This window comes from Zingiber officinale, chromosome 7B (assembly GCF_018446385.1).
Source record: "Zingiber officinale cultivar Zhangliang chromosome 7B, Zo_v1.1, whole genome shotgun sequence".
Taxonomy (NCBI): Eukaryota; Viridiplantae; Streptophyta; class Magnoliopsida; order Zingiberales; family Zingiberaceae; genus Zingiber; species Zingiber officinale.
This window is the reverse complement of record NC_055999.1, coordinates 4,358,126-4,379,781: the sequence shown is the minus strand read 5'-3', so window position 1 is coordinate 4,379,781 and position 21,656 is coordinate 4,358,126. Positions and strand designations below refer to the sequence as shown.

Here is a 21,656-nt window from a genome sequence, read left to right as displayed (position 1 = left end):
CCTTGTCCTCTAGGTACCCCCTAATGGCACATGGAGGTTGATCAATGGGAAGATAACCAACGACGATCGAATTTGATTCCCTCCTCAACTTGGCAATGATTATATTCCAACTTATATAGAGATGCTCTTGAAAAGATCATATACATACTCACAAAGATAACAATAAAGATTCTAATTTTTTTCTAACTCCATCAGATTCTACCTTTCTTCTCCACCTTTATCCTTCAACGTTTGAGCAAACCCTAACTTAAGTATAAAAATATCCGTGGGATACATCTACTGGCCAATCTAATCCTCTCATTGTGAGTGTATTTCAGATTCCTTTATCTCCTTCACCTATGATCTTTGGAGTTGGGGCACGTCAGTAAATGAGTTGAGTGATGGTTTAATTGTCCATGATATTTAACCTGAACAGTATCCAAGTAAAATAATGTCATTAAAGAAAGGTGAATCAAGATATTGAGAAGTTCATTAAGTTATTCATTGTTTGCTGGAATAACATAACCAAGGACTAGTCCATTATCTGCTCTTGTTTTTATGTCTCCAAGTTGCTTACGAGTGAAAAAGTTTGGAGGAGTCGGTGATACCAGCTCGTCCAGTGACTCGTTTTCCAGGGTACGAAGCCAGCAGGAAACTGGCTTGTGAGAATTAGATAAGGCACAACCAAAAGGTAAAGTTGGCAACGCAGATGCGAGACAGCTAAGCTCACTCTCGTCCTGTCTTCGGCCTTCCCTCATCTGTGCCACTACCTAATATATAAACCGCGTTGCTCTGACGATCCGTGCAGTAGATCTGACTGCAAAACTGTACCCAGCTCAGCTAGGAAGCATCCAGCGAAATCACTAGAACTCTACTCCTCCACTAGACCCCTAGCCCCGTGCTCATCACATTATCATCATTAGCTATAAAATGACATCAACTCATCCTCCTTCCTCACTCAGTCCCAACACATTAATCTTCTCACTCAGCTCAAAGAATACAGAGATCCTATTTCGCTTCTACTTCCCAACCTTCTAATTCAATGAAGGGCTTGCTGTTTGCTATCCTCACTTGTTCTTTTTGGATCATTGCCCAGGCTGGCAATTTTTACCAGGACTTCGACACCACCTGGGGTGATGGTCGAGCAAAGATCCTGGATAATGGCCAGCGTCTAACTTTGACACTCGACAAAACTTCAGGATCTGGCTTTCAGTCCAAGAATGAGTACCTCTTCGGTAAACTTGACATGCAGATCAAGCTAGTTCCTGGCAATTCTGCAGGCACTGTCACTGCCTACTATGTAAGCTCTTGCCATAAATCACCACACATTAGTTTTTGTTTATTGGAGTATGTATATACGGGGGCTAATATGCGGGCTACTTGTTTCTGCTGCAGTTATCTTCGCAAGGACCAACACATGATGAAATCGACTTCGAGTTCCTAGGAAATCTCAGTGGAGACCCATACACTCTCCATACCAATGTCTTCACGCAAGGGAAGGGCAACAGAGAGATGCAGTTCAAGCTGTGGTTTGATCCAACTAAGGAATTCCACACCTACTCCATCCTGTGGAACCCAAGACACGTCATGTGAGTACCTCTAATTCACAATCAGACCGAGCTCTACTGAAACAAACTCTATGTCAATCTCTTTTTCACCATGGTTCTTTTGATCGTCCTTGCAGCTTCATGGTTGATGGCACGCCGATCAGAGACTTTAAAAACCTGGAATCCAGAGGTATTGCATTTCCTAAGAACCAGCCCATGAAGATCTACTCTAGCCTTTGGAATGCTGATGATTGGGCCACCATAGGCGGCGCCATCAAGACGGATTGGTCCAACGCACCGTTCCTGGCATCATACAAAAACTTCAACGCCGACGCTTGCGTTCCAGCTTCTAATGCCCCTAACTGTGCTCTGAATGCAGCTACAAGCAAGAATGGATGGTTGAATCAAGAACTGGATTCTACTGGCCAAGAAAGGATGAAATGGGTGCAGCAGAACTACATGATCTACAACTACTGCACTGATCTCAAGAGGTTCCCTCAGGGTCTGCCTCCGGAGTGCTCTGTTGCCTGAAACAGAGAAAGAGAACGATCAGTATCATTATTTTATTCATTTTGTTGATATGCGCAGTAGAGGAAATTATTGTGATTTCCTTTCGTGTCAGTAAGATATGTTACCATAAATTCAGAAATGAAAGCTATTAATTACTTTCTCATCCGTTCCAGACGAGCAAAGCAGCTACTAAATACATCATGTAATTTAGCATCTCATCACCAAATTGCAATGATCGAAGCTTATACACATGAAAGTTTTAAGTGATCCAACAAGTTTAAATTAAAAAGACTAATAATAATATTTAAACTAGTCAAACTCGAGCTTAGTTGCTGTTTTAACAAATTAGCTACTGCATATGGCCAAAACCGCCTGCGATTAGACGTAAGTTGGCGTGCGTAAGTTTTTCGGGCCCGGGCTTGGGCCTGGGCCGCGTAGAGAGACAGAGGATGTCACCACACGGCCCGTTTCATTATAATAGGAAACACAATTCGGATCTCTCGGATCCTTTCGTAGCTTTCTCGCCTCCTCTGGTCTCTTCTCTTAATATGCCCTGATTTAGGGCTTCAAGCCTAGGGGCTTTTCAAGGCCATCTCGTAAAGATCCGTTACTTGTGGTGGCGGCGCCAATGGACGCCCTCCTTACCGGCGCCATCATCGCAAAACGCCTTGCGTCTTGCAACAGAGTCGCTCGGGAACGCGCCGTCCGCGCCTTCTCTTCCTGGATCTGCCGCCAACCTAACGACGCCGTCACCGATGCGGACCTGATCAAAGTCTGGAAGGGTCTCTTCTACTGCTTCTGGCACGCAGACAAGCTTCCCGTCCAGGCCGAACTCGCCGGCCGCCTCGCCGCTCTTGTTGAAACCCTGCCTCCGCCCCTTGCCTTCAGATACTTCGAGGCCTTCCTCGTTACCATCCGACGGGAGTGGGGTGGCATCGATTTCCTACGCCTTGACAAGTTCTACCTTCTTATTAGGAAGTTCCTACGGCATGCTTTCTTGCTGCTGAGGAAGAAAGGATGGGATCCCGACCTCGTCAGCCGGATGATGGGAATATTGTTGGAAAAATCGCTTCTTGCAGCCGACAATTACTTAGCCAATGGGGTCAAGTACCATCTATCGGAGGCCTTCTTGGACGAGACGAATGATCTCCTTCCTTTTCTTGTGGACACACTAGACTTGGTGCTGAAGCCCTTTATTTTAGTGTTGGAGAAATCTGCGGATAGGATACTTGTGAATAAGATAAAGATAAACATGTTTGATCGGTTCCTTGAGAACGGCAGGAAGTTGCTGAATCTGATGAAAGCTGGAAGTCAGGTGGAGTTGAACACTGAAGAGGAGAAACTTGGAAAGATTACTTTGTCGCTAGCACTTTCGAAGATGTTCTTTGATGCAGCTTCAGCTTTGGAAACTCTACAAGCAAATCGGAAAATTTTGTTTAATTTGCATGAAGGTTTTCTTAAGTTGGAGAACGATTTAGAAAAATCTGGAGTGCATATCTCAGCCGAGTTCTTGGATAATGGGTGCTCACAGGATGTGAGTAGTACCGTGGTTATAGAAAGCACTGAGCAGGCTGAAATTAAGAATGAAGGTATTGAAGGTAACCCAGATGACAAACAAAGTAAGAAGAGGAAGAAACCAAAGGCATCTTCAGATGCTGATCAGAGGAAAAAGAAAAAGACTGATAAAATGAAATCTTTAGATTCTGTTTCGGAGAGTTATGTAGTCGAACCAAGTAGTGAGGTCGATGTAGTTAATGCTGGGATTCAGAATGGGGATATGATGGAAACCCATGAAACGATTGATTTTAATGAGTCTGTAATTTCAAACCTGCAGAGACAATTTGAGAAGGCTGCTGCTGAAGCCGACATCCTTAATGGAAGCGATCAAATGAGTGCTTCACCAACCACACCGATAGCTAAGATTGCTGTAAAGAAGAGAAGAACAAAGGCTATATCTGCAGGAGCCAATGAAAATGGAAGCAGTCCTAACTCTGGGAGTATTACGGGAAAAAGTGGTAAGAAGGTGAGGTTTTCGATGAAGAGTAACTTGGTCTGGAAGCCAAATAGCCCTCTGCCTCCACAGAGTTTGAGATTACCTCCATCTGTTACTCCAAAAGGTAGTGCTCTTAAGAAGGGCGTTCCTCCTGGACCTATCAAGGAAACATCTTCTAAAGTTAAGAAAATGAAGGCGAAAACAAGCTCGGTAAAGAAGATCAGGATTGCTGTTAAGAGCCCTTCAGCCATCAAGCGCCTTCGGAAGCTGCAAAGTCGCTCTGTGTAGATTGGCCTGATTTTGTTGTTTATGGTTCCATGCTTTGGTTTGTTTCCTTCTCTGCCTTCATTTTTCATATATTTGGAATTTAGTTAGTTTTCCTTTATCATGTCATCATTTCTGGTATGAGTGCTGGACTGTGATTATATCATGTTCAATTTATCTGTGACAAGTCACACCTTACTGATGGAGTTCTTGACTCTTTCCATTTTGTTACTTAGCTTTACAAGGAAAATTCTATGAGCTTAAGATGCCATTTGAAGGATCGAAACTGCACCAACACCATTTACATTGTCTTTTCTTTTTTGTTACTTTATTCACATAATTTTTTGTTTTCCTCTCATGTTGTTTTATATTTATGATTATACTCATAAGAAACCTCACTTCATACTCATAGTCCTGGATCTCTATTAGGTCTACATATACAGCCTATCCAGAAGTTCAATAGTATGTATCAGTATATTTCAAATGGGGTTAATCTCAGGGAGGGTTGCCTAGTCTGCAAGCTTCGCGGTGTCAAGAATAAAGTACTTTATGTTTTAGGGAAAATTGGTTCCTTTTCCAGTCCTATGCTAATTCTAGGAGAAATTTAAGTTAGCAGAATTAATGATGCAAGAAAAGGAAGAAATTAGAGGAATGCACAGATGGCCTTAAGAGAAAAAGGATAGAGAAAATATGACTCTTTAGATTTACTGATAGTTATGTTGAACCAAAAAGACTGGTACTTAAAAAAATAAAGGTGAGAGCTTGAATGGGAATATTGATGAAAACTCATGAAATGATTGATTCTATGATTTCAATTCTACTGAGACTATTTGAGGAAGTTTCTCTTGAAGTGAGCATCATCAACAATAATGGTAAGCTTATTGAAATGAGCAAAAAGTATAGGTGATAATGCAAATGAAAATGGAAAGGGGTAATGGGTAAACCACTAGTCAGGAGATTGCGAAGGCAAATAATAATCCTCTGTTGTCATGGAGCTCTAGATTACCTCCATGTGCTGCAACAAAAGATGTTGCTCTTAAGAAGGATATTCCACCTGGAACCGTCAGGGAAAAGTTTGCATACAACAAAGAAAAATTAACGTGTATTCAAGCTCTGTAAATCTGAGTTTGATTTCTTCTCTGCCTTTATTAATCATTTCTTTTGAGTACTAATCTTTGGTTTTCCACTATGCATTTTATCTTTCAGTATGAACTTGAGGAGATGGATTAATGCCTATTATCTGATGTTTAGTACGAATCTAAATCTTCACAAATCACAAGCAAATTGATTGAGCTCAAACAACTGAGGGTATTAAGATGTTTTTTGTTTATCTGTTCTTCATACTTCTTTGGTCTACACAGCCCAGTTTTCAATTTTTTATTTTACTTTTCTCTGGATAAATTATATGTAAAAATATATTGGTATTCCATATCATGTAGCCCTCATTTTCTTTCTAAAATGTCCACTAGTCCATAACACAATTATTTAACCTAATGCAATCATAGTTTAGTAAAATTCGAGTGAATCCTCGGTTCCTCACCATCCTTGTTTCATCAATTTCTTGTACAGAATGAAATGATCAGTTATGATATGCTTTGAAGTTCTGTCTTGCCTGGAAATTTTTGCATACGATTGCATTTCTCATGTGCTATGCTTCCATTCTGTAATCTACATGCAAATGATATCATTGTTAGTTTGTGTTATTAGGTTAATGTTTATGACATATCACATATGTAACAGATTAAGGAATTGTGACTGAGAAACAGTAAAAGTAAAATACACAGTTGGATTATTTTGCACCAATTGTGACAGAATAATCATCATTTTCCTCCTCAAACCATTAAGTCTCAACTATTTGGGCTGTCTATGTGATCTTTATCATCCATTATGCTCTATAAAAGCTATGCTAGTAGTGATTTTGCACCAATTAAATTGATTTTTATTATATTAATTAGAGGCTTTTTTTTGGGCCTCTTCTAGTTGTTGTGATCATCATGTCGAATTTATCCCAACTGTTTTGGTCGTCTAGTTAAAGAGCTCATATTACATTTTTAGAATAACATTTGAGGAATTTTAAGAGATTGAGAAATAAAAATCTATGTATCACTTATGTACATTATTTCAAAGAATCATGTTTATTCCACAATTCCCCTATAGCCTCCCACCATTCTGTGTCATGCATCCACGAAGGCAGTAAGAACTATGTTTTTTTTTTCTATTGCTTTTAAGGGAGGCTGGCTAGATGCTGCTGTTTTGGTTTTTTAGAAATATTAACATGTGCTTTGAACTTTCTTTCTTGTAATTAATAGCACTAGTTCGGGTAAGAGATGCATAGTAGACTCTCATGCGAAACCAGAGACCAGTAAAGTTGGTCTTTCCAAGAAGACAATCTAATGATGTATTGAAATCGTCTTTGTTAGCATAGTACACATGTTTAATCCATTGAAAGTGAAATCGTCTAAATACATTTAACGTATTAGTATCATATTTTTCTAAACAGAGTGAACCCATCTTTCTAATTACATTTTGTCTGTATTGATACAGAAATCCTTATAAACTGTAAGATTGCAAACATTTGTTCATGGTTGATACAGGCCAAGTTAATTAGCATTTTCTGACGTTTTGTTTGTTCTAGGATTTGGCTCTAGACTGGATCCAACTAGAAGTGATATATTGTTGGTGCTCATGCTGACGCTGTACAATATAACCTTGCATTTGTGGCTGTTAGCAAATCACTTGTATGAACTCAGTTGCAAAAACACTTTTTTAAGAGAAAAGTATTCATTTACTTAACCGTCCTAGGAACCATGATTCAGCTAATATGGATCCTGTTTCACATTGGTCAATTAAGGTGATCTTTCAGATTTAAAAAATCAACTTTGAGCGTTATTTATTTGACAGTATATTTTCAACTTGACTCGTCCCTTGTAACATTGGTAATTTTAATTGCTGGATGTTTTTAGACATCGGCAATGCGATTAAGCTAAATTACAACTGATCATTCATAAGAATAATTATTTTTGTACCTTAAGCAAATAGATCATACTCTATCATTGGTGTTTCTACCTACTCCTGGATGTCATTTCTTTAAGGTGCAAGTGCAAGATTTTTTACTCTTTTCGTAAGTGGAACAAATTCTATCGCCAAATCCATCATTGCAAGACTATACTTGTGTGGCAGATAATTTATAGGCAGCTACTGCAGTATATCTTTTTGTTTAAAGCATCAGCCTCAAAATCTTTTCCTAATCCCTCCACTTAATTGTTGTCCTCGTCTCATTGTTTTGGGATGTTATATTAGTATCACGGGCCCTATAGACCTAGCATCTTTTCTGTTTACGCAATTTGAGATCTTTAAATTTTTTATCTACATCCATTATGCATGATAATGGTCCTAGAAATTCAAAAAATAGTTAGCTTTGGCCAAGTCCTTTCTACGATGCAATCATGCGTTACAGCTATAACACCATTCAGAGATTCTATTAATTGAACTTGTGAAAGTTGAATTCTTTTGCTTATCCCTAATAACATATCATCGGTTCCACTAATGCTAATTAAGTGATAAAGATACACAAGCGTGTAGGTAAATTAGCTCTTCGTACGCTAGCCTGTTTTGGAGAGACGCCAACTCCATTTCACATTAATTATCACCTACTAATTATATTAGAAAAATTCTTCCGTCCAATATAGATTGGCTCGGGGATCCACTGATTTGATGCTTACCACGGCCTGTTCGTAATGCTCACGTGCAATAGGCTTTAATCACATCTCATGATCTCAACAGTGGCTTGGTTCGATGAAAGCAAGAAGACTACAAAACGACGAGTTGCTTGTGATCCTGTCACCCTGTCCTTTCGTCTCCTCTTTGGCATTGAGTCCGTCAGCTGAGATGGACTGACATGCTATCTGTATAATTTCTCCTAAGAAATAGAATTGAGTTACCTGCTTAACCCGCCCAAGACAGTACTAGTTTGACATCTATACACCAACAATGTTAGATCATGCATTATCTGCACTGATGCGATGCATAAAGGTGATATTTGAGTCAGAAGTCGAAGGAACATAATAATCAAAAATAGTCATAGGTCAAAGAGACGTGACAATTAATATTTAGGGAAAAGAAAGAGTTCTGACGTCATCAACCATATAATTTTCGATTGGGTACAGATAGATTAGAGCCCTAGATCAAAGACATAAGATATAGCCTGGAGTAAGCCTTGACCTTTCCAGACTGGGTGGGTATCCTCAGCCCGAGCCCCACAGCTAGGCTTGATACTCTTAGTCGACCCTTAGCGATCCCAGCAAGGAAGGTGGGGCCCGCACCTCAGCTCGTCTCCCTTATCAAGACTCAAAACAGATGACTCACCCGAACAATCGTCTCGAGCAGTCCGTAGCTAAACCCGGATGGAACAGACAGCACTAGGCGACAATAAGGGCATAGAATCGTAACTGTCTGTCATAGAATAACTGTCATGCGTCAGGGAATATTCAGGTGGTCTGCTATCATCTACGAATGGAACCTTCCTTCAACCAATGAGAGGGCTTCATGTGTCCTCCATCACCCAACAAGCTCTGACACCCAGCATTCTTTGACATTGGCCAGTCTCCAGAGGTACGCATTGTCATATAAAAAGGAAGGTCTTCTCCCTTAGCCAAGTACGCGCACATTTGCAGTCGTCTTCTACAATTTTGTTTTCTTCGTACATTGTTCTTCTGGAGAAAAAAATACCTGACTTGAGCGTCGGAGGTCTTGCGCTGAGGATTTTTTCCCTGGTTTCTGGTTTATGGTTTCTAGTTTCTAATGTTTCAAGTGCTTATCTGAGTGTGCGCAGAACCTAAGTACTGCCGGTTTCATCATTGTCGTCCTTCAGTACCATATAGGGGTCATTTTCCTGTGCACATATACTAGGAGTATCTAAATCACCTCTCCGTCAACATCGACGACATCTCAACCGACCTTCGTCTAACTCATATTCCTAACCGGATCATGCACTATGCACAGTAAACTCTCTCGGACATCTTCACCATGCACGACAAGCTCTCGATACAGACTCTTTGAAAATCAAGATCTCTCCGGGAAAACAAAATCCTGCTCGCAGCAGAATTTATGGTGTCTCTAGATGCCATTTGACGTGTTTTGAGACACTAGTACACTACAACACCCATGGCACACACGTCAAGATGAAAGCCTGCAACACAAACTTCAAGATAGCGACAAAGAACCAGATTAAACTCGCGTTATCTAATTAGAAAATGTCGCGTAATTAATGGTTATGGCACGATGAGCTTGGATTTCAAGTGTTCTGGGTTCTCATCGTCCATGAGAGATCGTTCACTCTCTTCTGTTGTAGACTAGGTCTAACTCACGCTTTGATCTGACAAGTTCACAGAGTTTCTCAGTGCAGTCCCTTCAAGCCCGAAGAACATATTTCATTTGCTACTTCGCTCTTTTGAAATTCTATGGTGATATTCCCAAGTGATTTCTAATAAATCTCTCCGACTCTGGCTCAACTAAGCTCGTGCTTAATTCATGGATAAAGTCGCCCACTTGAGATTTTCCCTAGATAGAAATGGCTCAATAAAATTAGATCCTCTATCACATTTGGGCAAAAACTTGTCTATAATACCGATGAATCATACTCAAGATCTTGATGACACTTGTATCGAATGTCTAAACTCTGTCTCTTGGTGAAAATAGGCATTAAACACGTTTTATATCTATATACAAAATCTGAAAATGTTCAATCTATCTCTTTTCAAATTTCAACTACATCAACACAAGGAGCTAGTCTCTGTTTAATTTATTTATTTACTCATGCAATCACGTACGTATCCAATCAATACACATATACATTAATATACCAGATGAAAATTTAAAGCAAAGCGTTGCACAAAACTACAAAATAGTACAAAATGAAACCAACAATGACAAGCAAAAGCCGCTGAAAAGCAGAGTTGCGGATACAGGATCTCCAACTACTGGAGCCAGCTCATTCCTAGATCATCTTCACAAGGAACCTTCCCCAATCCTGCCTTTCCCTTCCCTATATATATCCCAACCTTCCCTCACCCACTTCACCCACAAGCGCAGATCACTCGATCTCTTCTTCAACTCAAATACCTAAGCTCATGCTCATGGCGTCCGCTCTCTTCTCTCTCTACTTTGTGTTGCTTGCCATTTCTTCTACAAGCACGGCAATGCCCGGAAATTTCAACCGGGACGTTGACATCACCTGGGGTAACGGCCGTGGAAAAATCCTCAACGCCGGACAACTCATCACGCTCTCCCTCGACAAGACCTCCGGATCCGGCTTCCAGTCTAAGAACCAATACATTTACGGCCGGTTCGACGTGCAGCTCAAACTCGTTCCGGGAAATTCTGCAGGCACCGTCACCACCTTCTATGTATGTGAGAGATTAGAATTCCCATCGTTATTGGAACTCTAAAAATGAGATAATCGAAGTAATTGGATTGTACATGTTGCAGTTATCTTCTCAAGGGCAAATGCACGATGAGATCGATTTGGAGTTCCTGGGGAATCTCAGCGGCGACCCCTACACTCTCCACACCAACGTGTTCACGCAGGGGAGGGGAAACAGAGAGAAGCAGTTCAAACTCTGGTTCGATCCCACCATGGATTTCCACACCTACTCCATTTTGTGGAATCCCAAACACATTGTGTGAGTCTGATCACTTATCAGCGTACATTTCTGAGGAAAACTCGAACCAAGGATTTATTAAGCTTTTTGCGCTGCAGTTTCTACGTGGACGGGACGCCGATCAGAGAGTTCGAGAACATGGAGGCGAAGGGGGTGGCGTACCCGAAGAGGCAGGCGATGCGGGTGTACGCGAGCCTGTGGGCAGCAGAGGACTGGGCGACGAGGGGCGGGATGGTGAAGGCGGATTGGTCACAGGCACCTTTCGCGGCCGCGTTCAAAGGCTACGAGGCCAATGGGTGCGTGTGGCCTGCCGCCGGCGGAGGCGCCACCGCTTGCTCCGCCCGCGGAAGTTCGTGGATGTGGCAGGAGTTGGACGCGACGAGCCTGAGGAGGATGAGGTGGGTGCAGAGGAACTACATGATCTACAATTACTGCACCGATGCCAAGAGGTTCCCCCAGGGAATGCCGCCGGAATGCTCTGCTGCGCCTTGAGTTGAGCGGCCATCCCCCTTTTTCTTTTTCTGGCAATAAAGATTTGCATTCGTCGTAGAGCTAGCTAGTACAGTGTGTGATTATTTTAATCTATGTTGTATGCTTGTTTATGTTTGATAAAAATATTTTTCCTTTTATAGCGAAGCTTGTTCATGTTGGGAACAAAATTGTCACACGATCAACATTTCAAATCACAAGAGATTTAAATATATGCTCTCAGAGAGTTTAATCATATCCACCGTAAGGACTGAATTACGGTGCAGGGGTCTAACTATAGAATGTTGGACTCCTGGACTCCCCGCTGCGAGTGCTTCTCGATTTATCCTGATGACCGGTGAAAAATTTTCGTGAAATCAGATTGATTAATCATTTTTTTTAAATTGCAATGCAGAAGGGCTCCCGGAACAACTCTACATACGATGCTTTCTCAATTTTCCATGTTTACAAGGATCTAATTTTTAATTTTCACGAAATAACTAATAAATTTTATTTAATAGGCGAAAATGATTTTAGAACACTAGATTGATGTATCTGTTATGAATATTTTTATCTATTCTAATAATAGTAAAAAATTTTAATAAAATTGAACCAATTCTACAGGATTAATTAAAATTGGATAATCAGTTTTTTAATAAAACAGTCAATCCTAATCCCATGAAATATCTAACCGATCATCTCTATAAATTAGAAAAATACATATGGAGACTCATCATGATAGTTAACGTTCTCGAATCCGCTACCCATTAGCAAGAAAATCTTTCATAATATCAAAATCTAAATATCTAATCTATCACGTGTCATCATTTATGAAATTCAGGTTCATCCTATTTTTTTTAGTTTCGATCCTGGGATTTAATATGGTAAAATAATCCACCACGAGCTTCATGATCCGTGCTTGGTAAAAGGTGTCACCCTTCAAAAAGAGCAGATTTAACGGTCCAGATTGAGGATGTTCCTTTTACATGTATTGACGGAATGGATGATCCTCATTTATAAAATAGATGTAAATTATTCATCCTCATCAATATATGCAAAAGGACCATCCCTTAACTGTAAAAAACGATCCAGAGGATCCGATCCCCTCTTCACAAGGCTTTTACTAGATTTGAGGAGAAAGATGGTCTTTATTAGGTCTATTTCAACGTCACAAAAACGTTTGATTATTGGACAATAATTTATTTATAAAAATATTTTTTTAAAAAAATATTCTTTTTTGTGTTTGAATGTGTTAATGAAATTGGGATTTTTTATATAAATAAAGGCATTTTTGCTAGTACTAGGAGAAGTAGCAGGTGATTAATTAGTACGTAGTTTCCATCCAAAGGAACATTTCTTGAATCTGGTATTTGAATTCAGCACACAACCTAACAAGTATACTTCAGTCATTATGATACTGTATCAAATATCTCATCTATATCTTTCAGCTAAATATAAGCAATTGCTGGAAAAGGATATGAATAAATTAGGGTGATGGGAGCCTGATGCTATTCCTAGTTAGCCCCCCCCCCCCCCCTCCCCTCTCCAAAAATGTTAGGTTTCAGAGTTGAAGATATGGCAGCTACTTCTTTCTCCATTGTTCCTATTAGAAATTTGAGAGCATAATTTTCTTCAGACTTGATCTCTCATACAGCTTCCATATCTGAAAAGCGAAAAAAAATTCAAGCAGAGATTTGGATTTTGATCAATACAGATATGGTGAAGGAAGAGAGACACGAACTTATATATTCCGGAAAATAGAAGAGATATCTGTGTTCTTTCTGAAACGAATGATCTCCAGCATACCAAAGTTGTCGATGCCAGCTTTTGCAGAAAGCTCTTCTCGTGAAGCACATTAATTTTGTTAGAGTTCAATTAAAGTCTCATATTAAAAAGATTTGATAAAAATTATAGGGTTAAAAGGATACATAATATCTCTATTGACATGAAACCTTTTGAGTAGAGCCTAAGAACAAAGTCATGAGGATCTAGGTCCAAAGTGGACAGAATATCATGTCATTGTGGAGTAGATGAGGGTAATCGGATACTTACGAGGAGACCCGGAGCAGGTCAGGATGACTAAATGCTCGCGGGGAGACTTGAAGTAGGTTAGGTGACCAGATGCTTGCAAGGAGGCCAGGAACAGATAGAGTGATTGGATACTTACGGGGAGGCAAGTAGGTCAGGGTAAGCAGATCAAGATTGACCGGATCCAACTGCTTACGGGGAGATTCGAAATAGATCAGGATGACCAGATGTTTGTGGGAAAAGCCCCGGAACATGTCAGGATGACTGAATGCTTACGAGGAGGTCTGAAACTAGGGATGTAAACGAGCCGAACCGAACTGAACAGTATCAGGCTCAAGCTCGGCTCGTTTAAGTTATATTCGGGCTCGAGCTCGGCTCGAGCTCGAATCGAGCTTTTATCACAAGGCTCGAGCTCGGCTCGTTTTAGAATTATCAAGCTCGCGAACAGTTCGAGCTCGGCTCGTTATTAGCTCGATTATCAAAGTTAACGAGCTTAACTCGTTAAGCGAGCTCGGGCTCGTTTAGAGTTCGTTTTTGGCTCATTTTTTGACTCGGTTTAAGGCTCGTTTTAAGGCTCGTTTTAGAGCTCGTTTTTTTGGCTCGTTTTAGAATTCGTTTTTTTGGCTCGCGAGCCTATAAACGAACATGTTCGCGAGCTCACGAGCCGAATATCCTTAAGCTCGAGCTCGGCTCGATAAAACTGTCGAGCTCGAAATCGAGCTCGAGCTCGGCTCGATAAGATAAACGAACGAACTTGAACGAGCTTTTTACCGAATCGAGCTCCGAATAGCTCTCGAACCGTTTGGTTCATTTACATCCCTATCTGAAACATGTCAGAATGATCAAATGCTGGCGGAAAAACCCAAAACAGATCAGGATGATAAAATACAAATTAACCTGCAAAGTTTCTTCAGGTAAGAAAGGTTTGATCCTCCGGGAAGAACTTGGCTAGATCGAAATCACTAATAGTCGGTTGAAATTTATCATCCAGGAGGATTTTACAGGCCTTGATATCTCTATGGCAGTCCACAAAATAGAGTTCTCAAGTACATACTGTGATCGTTCATGCTATGCCGATGATGATTTGGAATCGCGTTTGTGAGTTCGATTACTAAATTAGGATGATTTGAAGATTGCTACCGAATGAATGTGAAGCTGCAAATTAGCTGGAGAAAATTAATCCATCGATCCTTTTTTTGTGTGTGTTGTCTTTTGTTCAATTCATGGATGATGGTAGAATTGACAATCTTTTGGTTCTTGTACCTCCGGCAAAATGCTGTTGAAGCTAAAATGATAAGAAGCAAAGCTATTTCGACTCAAGTGTAAAGGATAAATGATGATTGCTGGCTTAGAGACGGGAGTTCTAGGACAAGTTGATCAATTTGAATTTAATCTGGCTGCCACTTAAATAAATTTGAGATATATGATCCATCAATCTCAAAGTACCCAATCTATGTTATTCATTATACACACCCAATTTGAGTAATTTGGAGATCACTAAGCATGATTCCTTTAATCTATTTCACCAATTATATGATAGCAGACTGGACTTAGAAAGACTGAATTATTCATAACTGACCTTGATCCCCAAAACTCAAAATCCTTTATCTCCCAGGGACTCCAGGACAACTGGGGCTTGGAAAACATTCTCTCTCAAGTCCTTACCAAGTTGTCATTCAACCTCTGATCAAGAGCTTCCTCCGGTCATGTGGAGCATCCGGTCAGCGTATGACCTTTGCCACCAAGAGCTTCCTGTTTACTTTTCAGCAAGGGAAAGGGATAAAGGAGAGCTTCATGTGTGCCGTTGAACTTATTCATTCCTGTCATTAGGAAAGTTAAAAAGACTCTCATGAACAAGATTGACTCTGAAAAGCTCTTTGATAAAGTCAACTGGACAATTTTGCTAGTGATTCTGAAGCTACACCAAGGTGGATATAATTGACACCAAATAAAGTTTTGAATTTTCAGTTGGATGTAATCATATTCCTGCTAGTGCGATTGTTTGTGCGCGAGCGATCAATTAAAACCATGCAGTTGAATCATATACTTGGGGTGGTCAAAGTAATGAAAGAGAACTCAAAAGTGTTTCTTTTGATCAACAAGTTGGGGAGGCAATGGCAGAGCCAAGTGAAACGCTACCCGGGCTGTAGCCCCGGTTTTTTTTTTTTTTTTTTGTAAATTCCTAGTTAAAATTTAATTTCCTTTTTTTATTTAGTTTGGGGCTCATTTTTATTAAATTTGTAGTCCGGGTGGCATCCAAGTTCAACGAAGGAGAAGGATGAAAAAATAAAATTCCTCTTTTTTCACATCTGCTCGATTCCTAGCATCCAAATCCAACGAAGAGAGAAAGAAGAAAAAAATAAATCCATCTTTTCCACATCCGCCCGATTCCTTCTACGGTTTTACCTCTCTACCCCGCCTGATTTCTTCTTGATTCTCTTCTTGCTCTTGACGTTCCACTCCTCTCTTAAATGCCCACTTGCCCGGGCTGCACCATCCAGTCATCTTCCTCTTCGCCGAGAACCCCTACATCTTGTCCTCCCTCCTCCTCATCTCTCTCTTTGCCAGCTCCCTTTTCTTCTCTGCCTTTGAGTTTTCCACCATCTCCCTCTTTGCCAGCAACCTCGCCGCTTTAGCCACCAGTCCACCACTAACCCCAGGAGTCCCACCTACTCTGAACTCCTCTATCGGCCAGGTAGAAATTTTCTTGAAGAAAAATTCAAATTTAGGGCTTTTCTAGTTTGGAATTTCTTTTTTTTCCTCCATGAATTGATATCAGATTTGGTGGTTGAGACAGACAAAACCTAATCATCTAGGTATCTTTTTATATTTGTTAAATAGAGGGTTCAAGCTTGACAAAGGAGAAGACACCAATTGCTTCCTTGATCAAATTGTTTCTCTACACCGTCATCCATCCAGGTTTGGGATTTTTTAGTACTTTTTTAATTCAATAAATGATGTTAAATTTTTAGCTATTACTATTGTTGTTGAATCTAGGTAGGCTAAGGTAAGATTTATACTAGAAATTGTATTAGAAATCATTCTTTAAAATTCATGAAATTCTAAGTTAATCATGTCAATGAGTATTTGTATTAGGTTATTTTAATGTCAAACCAAGAGAGAAAAAGGAGAAACAATATTATATCATTCTTTAAGCCAAGAATTAATAATCTTTTATCATCTGAGAGGACCGAGACTAATACATCCATTCCTAATGAGGAGTTCGAATCTTCGTCTAAATCTCAAAGAGTTGAATTTGATAAAACTTTACTTGAACGAGATCTTGGATTGTGTATTTCAATGTGGCACAATCTAGTTAATTATCATGATGAAATTAAACGAGCTTATATTAAAATGGGTCGATATCAACCTAAATTATAAAGTGCCCACGGTCTGAATTAGGAAATCAACATTGTCGATTTCAATATACATGGTTTAAAAAATTTGCATGGTTAGAGTACTCTTTTACAAAGGATGCAACATTTTGTTTTCCATGTTATCTTTTTAGATTAACTGAAACACACAATCTGCATTTATAGTTGAAGGGTTTAAAAGTTGGAAACACGTTAATGATGGAGTCAAGTGTGCCTTTTTTGTCTCACATGGGAAGTTTAACTCAGTGCATAATAAATCTGTAAAATATGTTGTTGATGTGATGAATGTAACTCAATGTATAGATAAAGTTATGAATCTAGAATTTTCTAAACAAATTCGAAAGAATCGAATAAGGCTTGCATCAACAATTGAGAGCGTCCATTGGCTTAGTTTGCAAGCAAGTGGATTGAGAGGCCATGATGAAGCTTCAGGTTCCCAAAATAGTGGTAATTTCATTAAATGCTAAAACTTTTGGGAAAATGGAATGCTAGTATTGGCAATGTTATCTTAGAGACAGCTCCAAGAAATGCAAAATATACCTCACCAGAAGTTTAAATTTTTTTTTTACATATTATTGGTAACAGAGTCAGAAATAAAATCCGTGAAGAAATTGAAAATTCTAAGTTTTGTATTTTGGCAAATGAAGTGAAGGATGTATCTAACAAAGAACAAATGACTATAATTTTGAGATTTGTTGATGTCCATGATTTTTTACGGGAGCCTTTTTTACAAATTGTACATATTCATGACACCACAGCTGCAACACTTAAGAAAAAAAATATATGATGTCCTCACTAGATATAATATAGAAATACATAATATGTGAGGTCAAGGGTATAATAGTGCTAGCAACATGTCTGGCACTTTTAATGGATTGCAAGCTTTATTTCTTAAAGATTGCCCCTATGCATATTATGTGTATTGTTTTGCCCATCAACTCGAGCTAGCATTAGTTGCAACCGTTGAAAATGAGATCTCTATATGGCTTTTCTATTCGAATATGACTAATATTGTTAATCTTGCTGCATCTTCTGCCAAACACAATGCCGAGTTACAATCTGCTCAAGTTAATGAAATTACACGTTCTGTTATTGCTGGTGAACGTGAGACTGGCCAAAGAGCTAATCAGATTGAAATTTTGCATCGAGCAGGAACTACTAGTTGGAGCTCCCATTTTCAATCTATTTGCGACTTAATAGATAAGTATAATGCAACTATTAATGTACTTGAAAACATTATCACTGATGGTTCCTCAACTTTGATGCGTGGGGAAGCTGGTAGTTCCTTAATAGTGATAAAGTCTTTTGATTTCATTTTTATTTTGCATTTGATGCATAAAATTATGGAGATCACAGACTTACGTACTTTGTTGTGTCTTGCAACAAAAATCTCTTGATATCATAAATGTAATGGATTTGGTCTTTACAACTAAAGCATTTCTTCTAACATTGAGAAATGATGGTTTTGATATTCTTTTTTCATATGTCAAATCATTTTGCACAAGATTGGATATTGATACTAGAGATGAGTGCTCATTATAAGCTTTCTAGTCGTTTATGTTAACAAAGGGATACCATCACAGTTGAGCATCACTTTCATTACGATATATTTAATGCTGTAATAGATTTTCAATTGGAAAAGTTACACTCTAGATTCATTGATGAGACAGTAGAACTTCTTATGCTTATCTCTGCTTTTGATCGAAAAGATAATTTTAATTGGTTCAACATTGATAAGATTTGTACTCTCACCAAGAAGTATTATCCTGAGGACTTCGTTGAACAGGAAATGCATAATTTGAGGTGTCAACTACAACATTATGAGCTCGATGTGATTTGTCATAAAAATTTCAGAAAATGTCCACTATCTCATAATTGTGTCAAGGGATATTTGAAACAAAAAAAAATGTAATACTATAATTTGATCGACAAGGTGATTTGTCTAGTTTTAACTTTGCCTGTTTCCACTGCAACTACAGAGCGTGCATTTTCGGCTATGAAACATATTAAAACAATTCTTCGTAATAGAATGGGAGAGGATTTTCTGACAGATTCTATGAATATCCACATTGAGAGAGAGTTTGTTGCAAGTATTGATTTAGATTCTATAATTGATGAATATTATACTTTGAAGAATCGTAAATCACAACTTCAATAATATATGTATGTATATATGGATCATAAAATGATTTTTACTTTGTGAGTTATTTGTGCTAATTAATTTTTTCAACTTTTATTTAGGAAGTTATGGCATAAAAGCCCTCCAACTGGAAACTACAACTGGAGCGGCAATTCAAGTAATCATTTAGCTGCTTAGATTCTGTCTCTTGTAGTTCAAATCATGTATATCTAAAACGTACCAAACTATGCTTTAACAGTTTTTAACAATGCGATTGAGATTAATGTACCACAACCCCGGTTTTTGTCCATGAAGGAAACATTTGATCTGCTTCTAGTGCAGGTATACATCCATCATGTTTTCTATAAGGAACAACACGATTTCAGCTTTCCTTTTTTGACTTTCTGTATCTTGCCTAACTTCATATTTTTGTACTTGGACCTACATTTAAGAAAGTAAAATCACGACCAGTGGTAACTTTAATTAGTTTTTGGTTAGCTAGCAATTTGTTTGATCAATTTTGCTTCTCAACTTGTAGGTGGCAAAGTTCCTTTCCTGTTTCAAGTCCATACCTAGTATTGTTGACCTTGACAAGGTTTCTGGTGATGTTTGATTTGGTTCAAGAATAGTGTTGAAGGTATTCTTCCCGGATTTGATTTATTTATTTTCTATTTTTTACTTGACAAATTAGGCATGTGTTTCTTATGGAGTCTATTTTAATTTCCTTTTTAATCTTAAAATTCAAAATTTTAATAGACACTCTGTATATTACAGTAGCACATTGATTTCCTTTCATTTCTCTTTTTTGGCACATAATCATAAAATACTATGAAGAATTACCATATGCTTCATTTTATTTGGCAATCAACGGCGATGAAGACCTCACCTCTGAGCATCGACTATTATTTGTTCCTGATAGTATATTAGTGTTTTGTTAGATTTTGATTTTCTATCTGTTTTAAATATAACTTTCTTTTGCAGAACTCAAGAAAAAATATCAAAGGGATTTGCAAAACTTGACTTTGGCCACTCAATCTTTCAAGATTTTTTATTTGTTTGTGTTTGCTACACTCCTAATATTTTGCATTAATGAGGTAAGATCAGTTTTCCTTTTCATGCTATTGAATTTTATACTGCTAACGAACTGACTAGTGCTCTCGTGTTTTATAGGATTCAACCTACAAAAACTTAGAGATCATCATTATTGATGCAGCTCATAATATTGTTATCCACAACAACCTAAGGATTAACTCTAGAGTTACCATTAAACTTTGCTTTCATGGTTACCTTTTATTTAGAAATTTGATGTGATTTCACCTTAGAATTTTAGTTACCCATTTGATGTGTTTGTCTAGTCCCATAAGTTATGTGATTCTACTCATCAACTTGTTTCCTTTGATAATTTGGACTCTGATATATTTTAATGCCTATCATTTTTCTATTTGTTTGTTTGACAAATGAGTTTTTTTTTTTTTTATGAATTTTGGTTAAAGTAAAAGATATAAATTATAGTTGTTCTATTTGTCTTGTAAAAATTATTTTTTGAAATATTTATGCGAAAATATTATAATTTTTTTTAATATTTATTTTTTAAAATATTTTTAAAAAAAATTAGTGATGGAAATTTAATTCCGTCGCTAGATTTAGTGATGGATATTAAATTTTTCGCTAAATTTAACTACGGATATTAAATTTCGTCGTTAAATGATAGATATTAAATTTCATTACTAAATTTAGTAATGAAATTTAATATTCTTTACAAAATGCAGCGATCAAAATTTATGACTGATAATTCGGTGTTAGTTTTTAATGGTTGTATATATGTGTGTGCGCGGAGGACAGGCCCTTCCCTCATTACATAATTGTACCAATCATTTCATTAAAAAATTTTAAATGCTTAAAGAATAAAGTCACTTTTGTATAACCATTGTAGAATATTGAGAGAAGTCATGACTGATCCATTGAGCCCCTCTATTCAAACATTCTTGCAACAAATATACGATCATATTTCAAAGAAAATATTGGCGCAGAAAGCCAGAAAAGTCAGGTCAAAGTTAGCTAATTTTTAAAGATGAAAATTAATAGATGTAGAGTGATCTATATTGTAACTGCATTATGATCATCTTGAATGCTCCACCTTCAAATAATTGCACACAAACAAATGAAATCAATCACGAATTTTCTTGTTTTTTTTTTAGAAGTTCATCAATCAGGCGACAATTCTATGGCAAAATAATTTATATCAATTAAAAATTATTTTTATGTTTTAGTCATTTGAATTATGAGAAATGTCTAAAATTCTTGTGGCTACTACTCTTTGGAATAATGATTAGTACATAAGGGAGGTATTTATATCAGTTTTACTGAGATTCAAATCTCAGACCTCATTATGACAACACCTCATGCGCTAGCCACTAGTTCCATCCGAAGGAATAGCCAGAGATAAAACAAGAACGTTGATGATATGGCACCAACAACTGCATTTGATGCAGTTGCAGTAATAATTCAGCTAAAGGACTGCTTAGTTAAGATTTGAGTAAAGATATGTAACTGTAATTGGAAAATTTTGCTTAAAGAAAATTTTACAAGGTGGCATTGCGCCTAGTTCTTAAAGAACAGAGGCCATGAAGCCAAACTCTTCAATGTTCCTTCTCTCTTCCCCTTCCAATCTCAACCTCAAGTTCCCACCTCTTTGCGCAGTTAGTAGACACGGTT

The 21,656-nt window shown here is 38.1% G+C and overlaps 3 protein-coding genes and 1 long non-coding RNA gene across 6 annotated transcripts; all 4 read left to right on the top strand.

Moving 5' to 3' along the window:
• The first annotated feature begins 911 nt into the window (after positions 1–911).
• On the top strand, positions 912–2,201 carry LOC122005111 (probable xyloglucan endotransglucosylase/hydrolase protein 23). The gene is made up of 3 exons (XM_042560033.1): positions 912–1,279; positions 1,375–1,568; positions 1,664–2,201. The coding sequence occupies exons 1-3, from the start codon at positions 1,022–1,024 to the stop codon at positions 2,055–2,057; spliced, it is 846 nt and encodes a 281-aa protein (XP_042415967.1). The 5' UTR covers positions 912–1,021; the 3' UTR covers positions 2,058–2,201.
• A 344-nt stretch (positions 2,202–2,545) lies between these two features.
• On the top strand, positions 2,546–7,086 carry LOC122005108 (ribosomal RNA processing protein 1 homolog). 2 transcript variants are annotated; one of them, XR_006118320.1, is made up of 3 exons: positions 2,546–4,354; positions 5,500–5,601; positions 6,929–7,086. XR_006118320.1 is itself a non-coding variant. In XM_042560031.1 (2 exons), exon 1 carries the CDS (start codon positions 2,665–2,667, stop codon positions 4,315–4,317), a length of 1,653 nt encoding a protein of 550 aa, XP_042415965.1. In that variant the 5' UTR covers positions 2,546–2,664; the 3' UTR covers positions 4,318–4,354; positions 6,929–7,086. The 2 variants fall into 2 exon arrangements, 1 of the variants encoding a protein (XP_042415965.1); XM_042560031.1 differs by lacking the exon at positions 5,500–5,601.
• A 3,288-nt stretch (positions 7,087–10,374) lies between these two features.
• Positions 10,375–11,581, top strand: LOC122005109 (probable xyloglucan endotransglucosylase/hydrolase protein 23). Its single transcript, XM_042560032.1, has 3 exons — positions 10,375–10,697; positions 10,780–10,973; positions 11,051–11,581. The coding sequence occupies exons 1-3, from the start codon at positions 10,422–10,424 to the stop codon at positions 11,442–11,444; spliced, it is 864 nt and encodes a 287-aa protein (XP_042415966.1). The 5' UTR covers positions 10,375–10,421; the 3' UTR covers positions 11,445–11,581.
• Positions 11,582–15,675: 4,094 nt separating this feature from the next.
• On the top strand, positions 15,676–20,369 carry LOC122005110. Of its 2 annotated transcripts, none has more exons than XR_006118322.1 (7): positions 15,676–16,143; positions 16,290–16,367; positions 17,975–19,119; positions 19,201–19,283; positions 19,480–19,578; positions 19,923–20,035; positions 20,112–20,369. It is a non-coding gene; the product is annotated as an uncharacterized LOC122005110 (long non-coding RNA). The 2 variants fall into 2 exon arrangements; XR_006118321.1 differs by having other exon boundaries at positions 15,686–16,143; positions 19,064–19,119.
• Positions 20,370–21,656: the final 1,287 nt, after the last annotated feature.

Bases quoted from the DNA above. Each gene is read 5' to 3' on its own strand.
- LOC122005108 (XM_042560031.1), top strand. From the start codon at position 2,665: ATGGACGCCCTCCTTACCGGCGCCATCATCGCAAAACGCCTTGCGTCT.
- LOC122005109 (XM_042560032.1), top strand. From the start codon at position 10,422: ATGCTCATGGCGTCCGCTCTCTTCTCTCTCTACTTTGTGTTGCTTGCC. The intron at 10,698-10,779 runs GTATGTGAGAGA...TACATGTTGCAG, and splicing joins GCACCGTCACCACCTTCTAT to TTATCTTCTCAAGGGCAAAT. The intron at 10,974-11,050 runs GTGAGTCTGATC...TTTGCGCTGCAG, and splicing joins TGGAATCCCAAACACATTGT to TTTCTACGTGGACGGGACGC.
- LOC122005111 (XM_042560033.1), top strand. From the start codon at position 1,022: ATGAAGGGCTTGCTGTTTGCTATCCTCACTTGTTCTTTTTGGATCATT. The intron at 1,280-1,374 runs GTAAGCTCTTGC...TTTCTGCTGCAG, and splicing joins GCACTGTCACTGCCTACTAT to TTATCTTCGCAAGGACCAAC. The intron at 1,569-1,663 runs GTGAGTACCTCT...TCGTCCTTGCAG, and splicing joins TGGAACCCAAGACACGTCAT to CTTCATGGTTGATGGCACGC.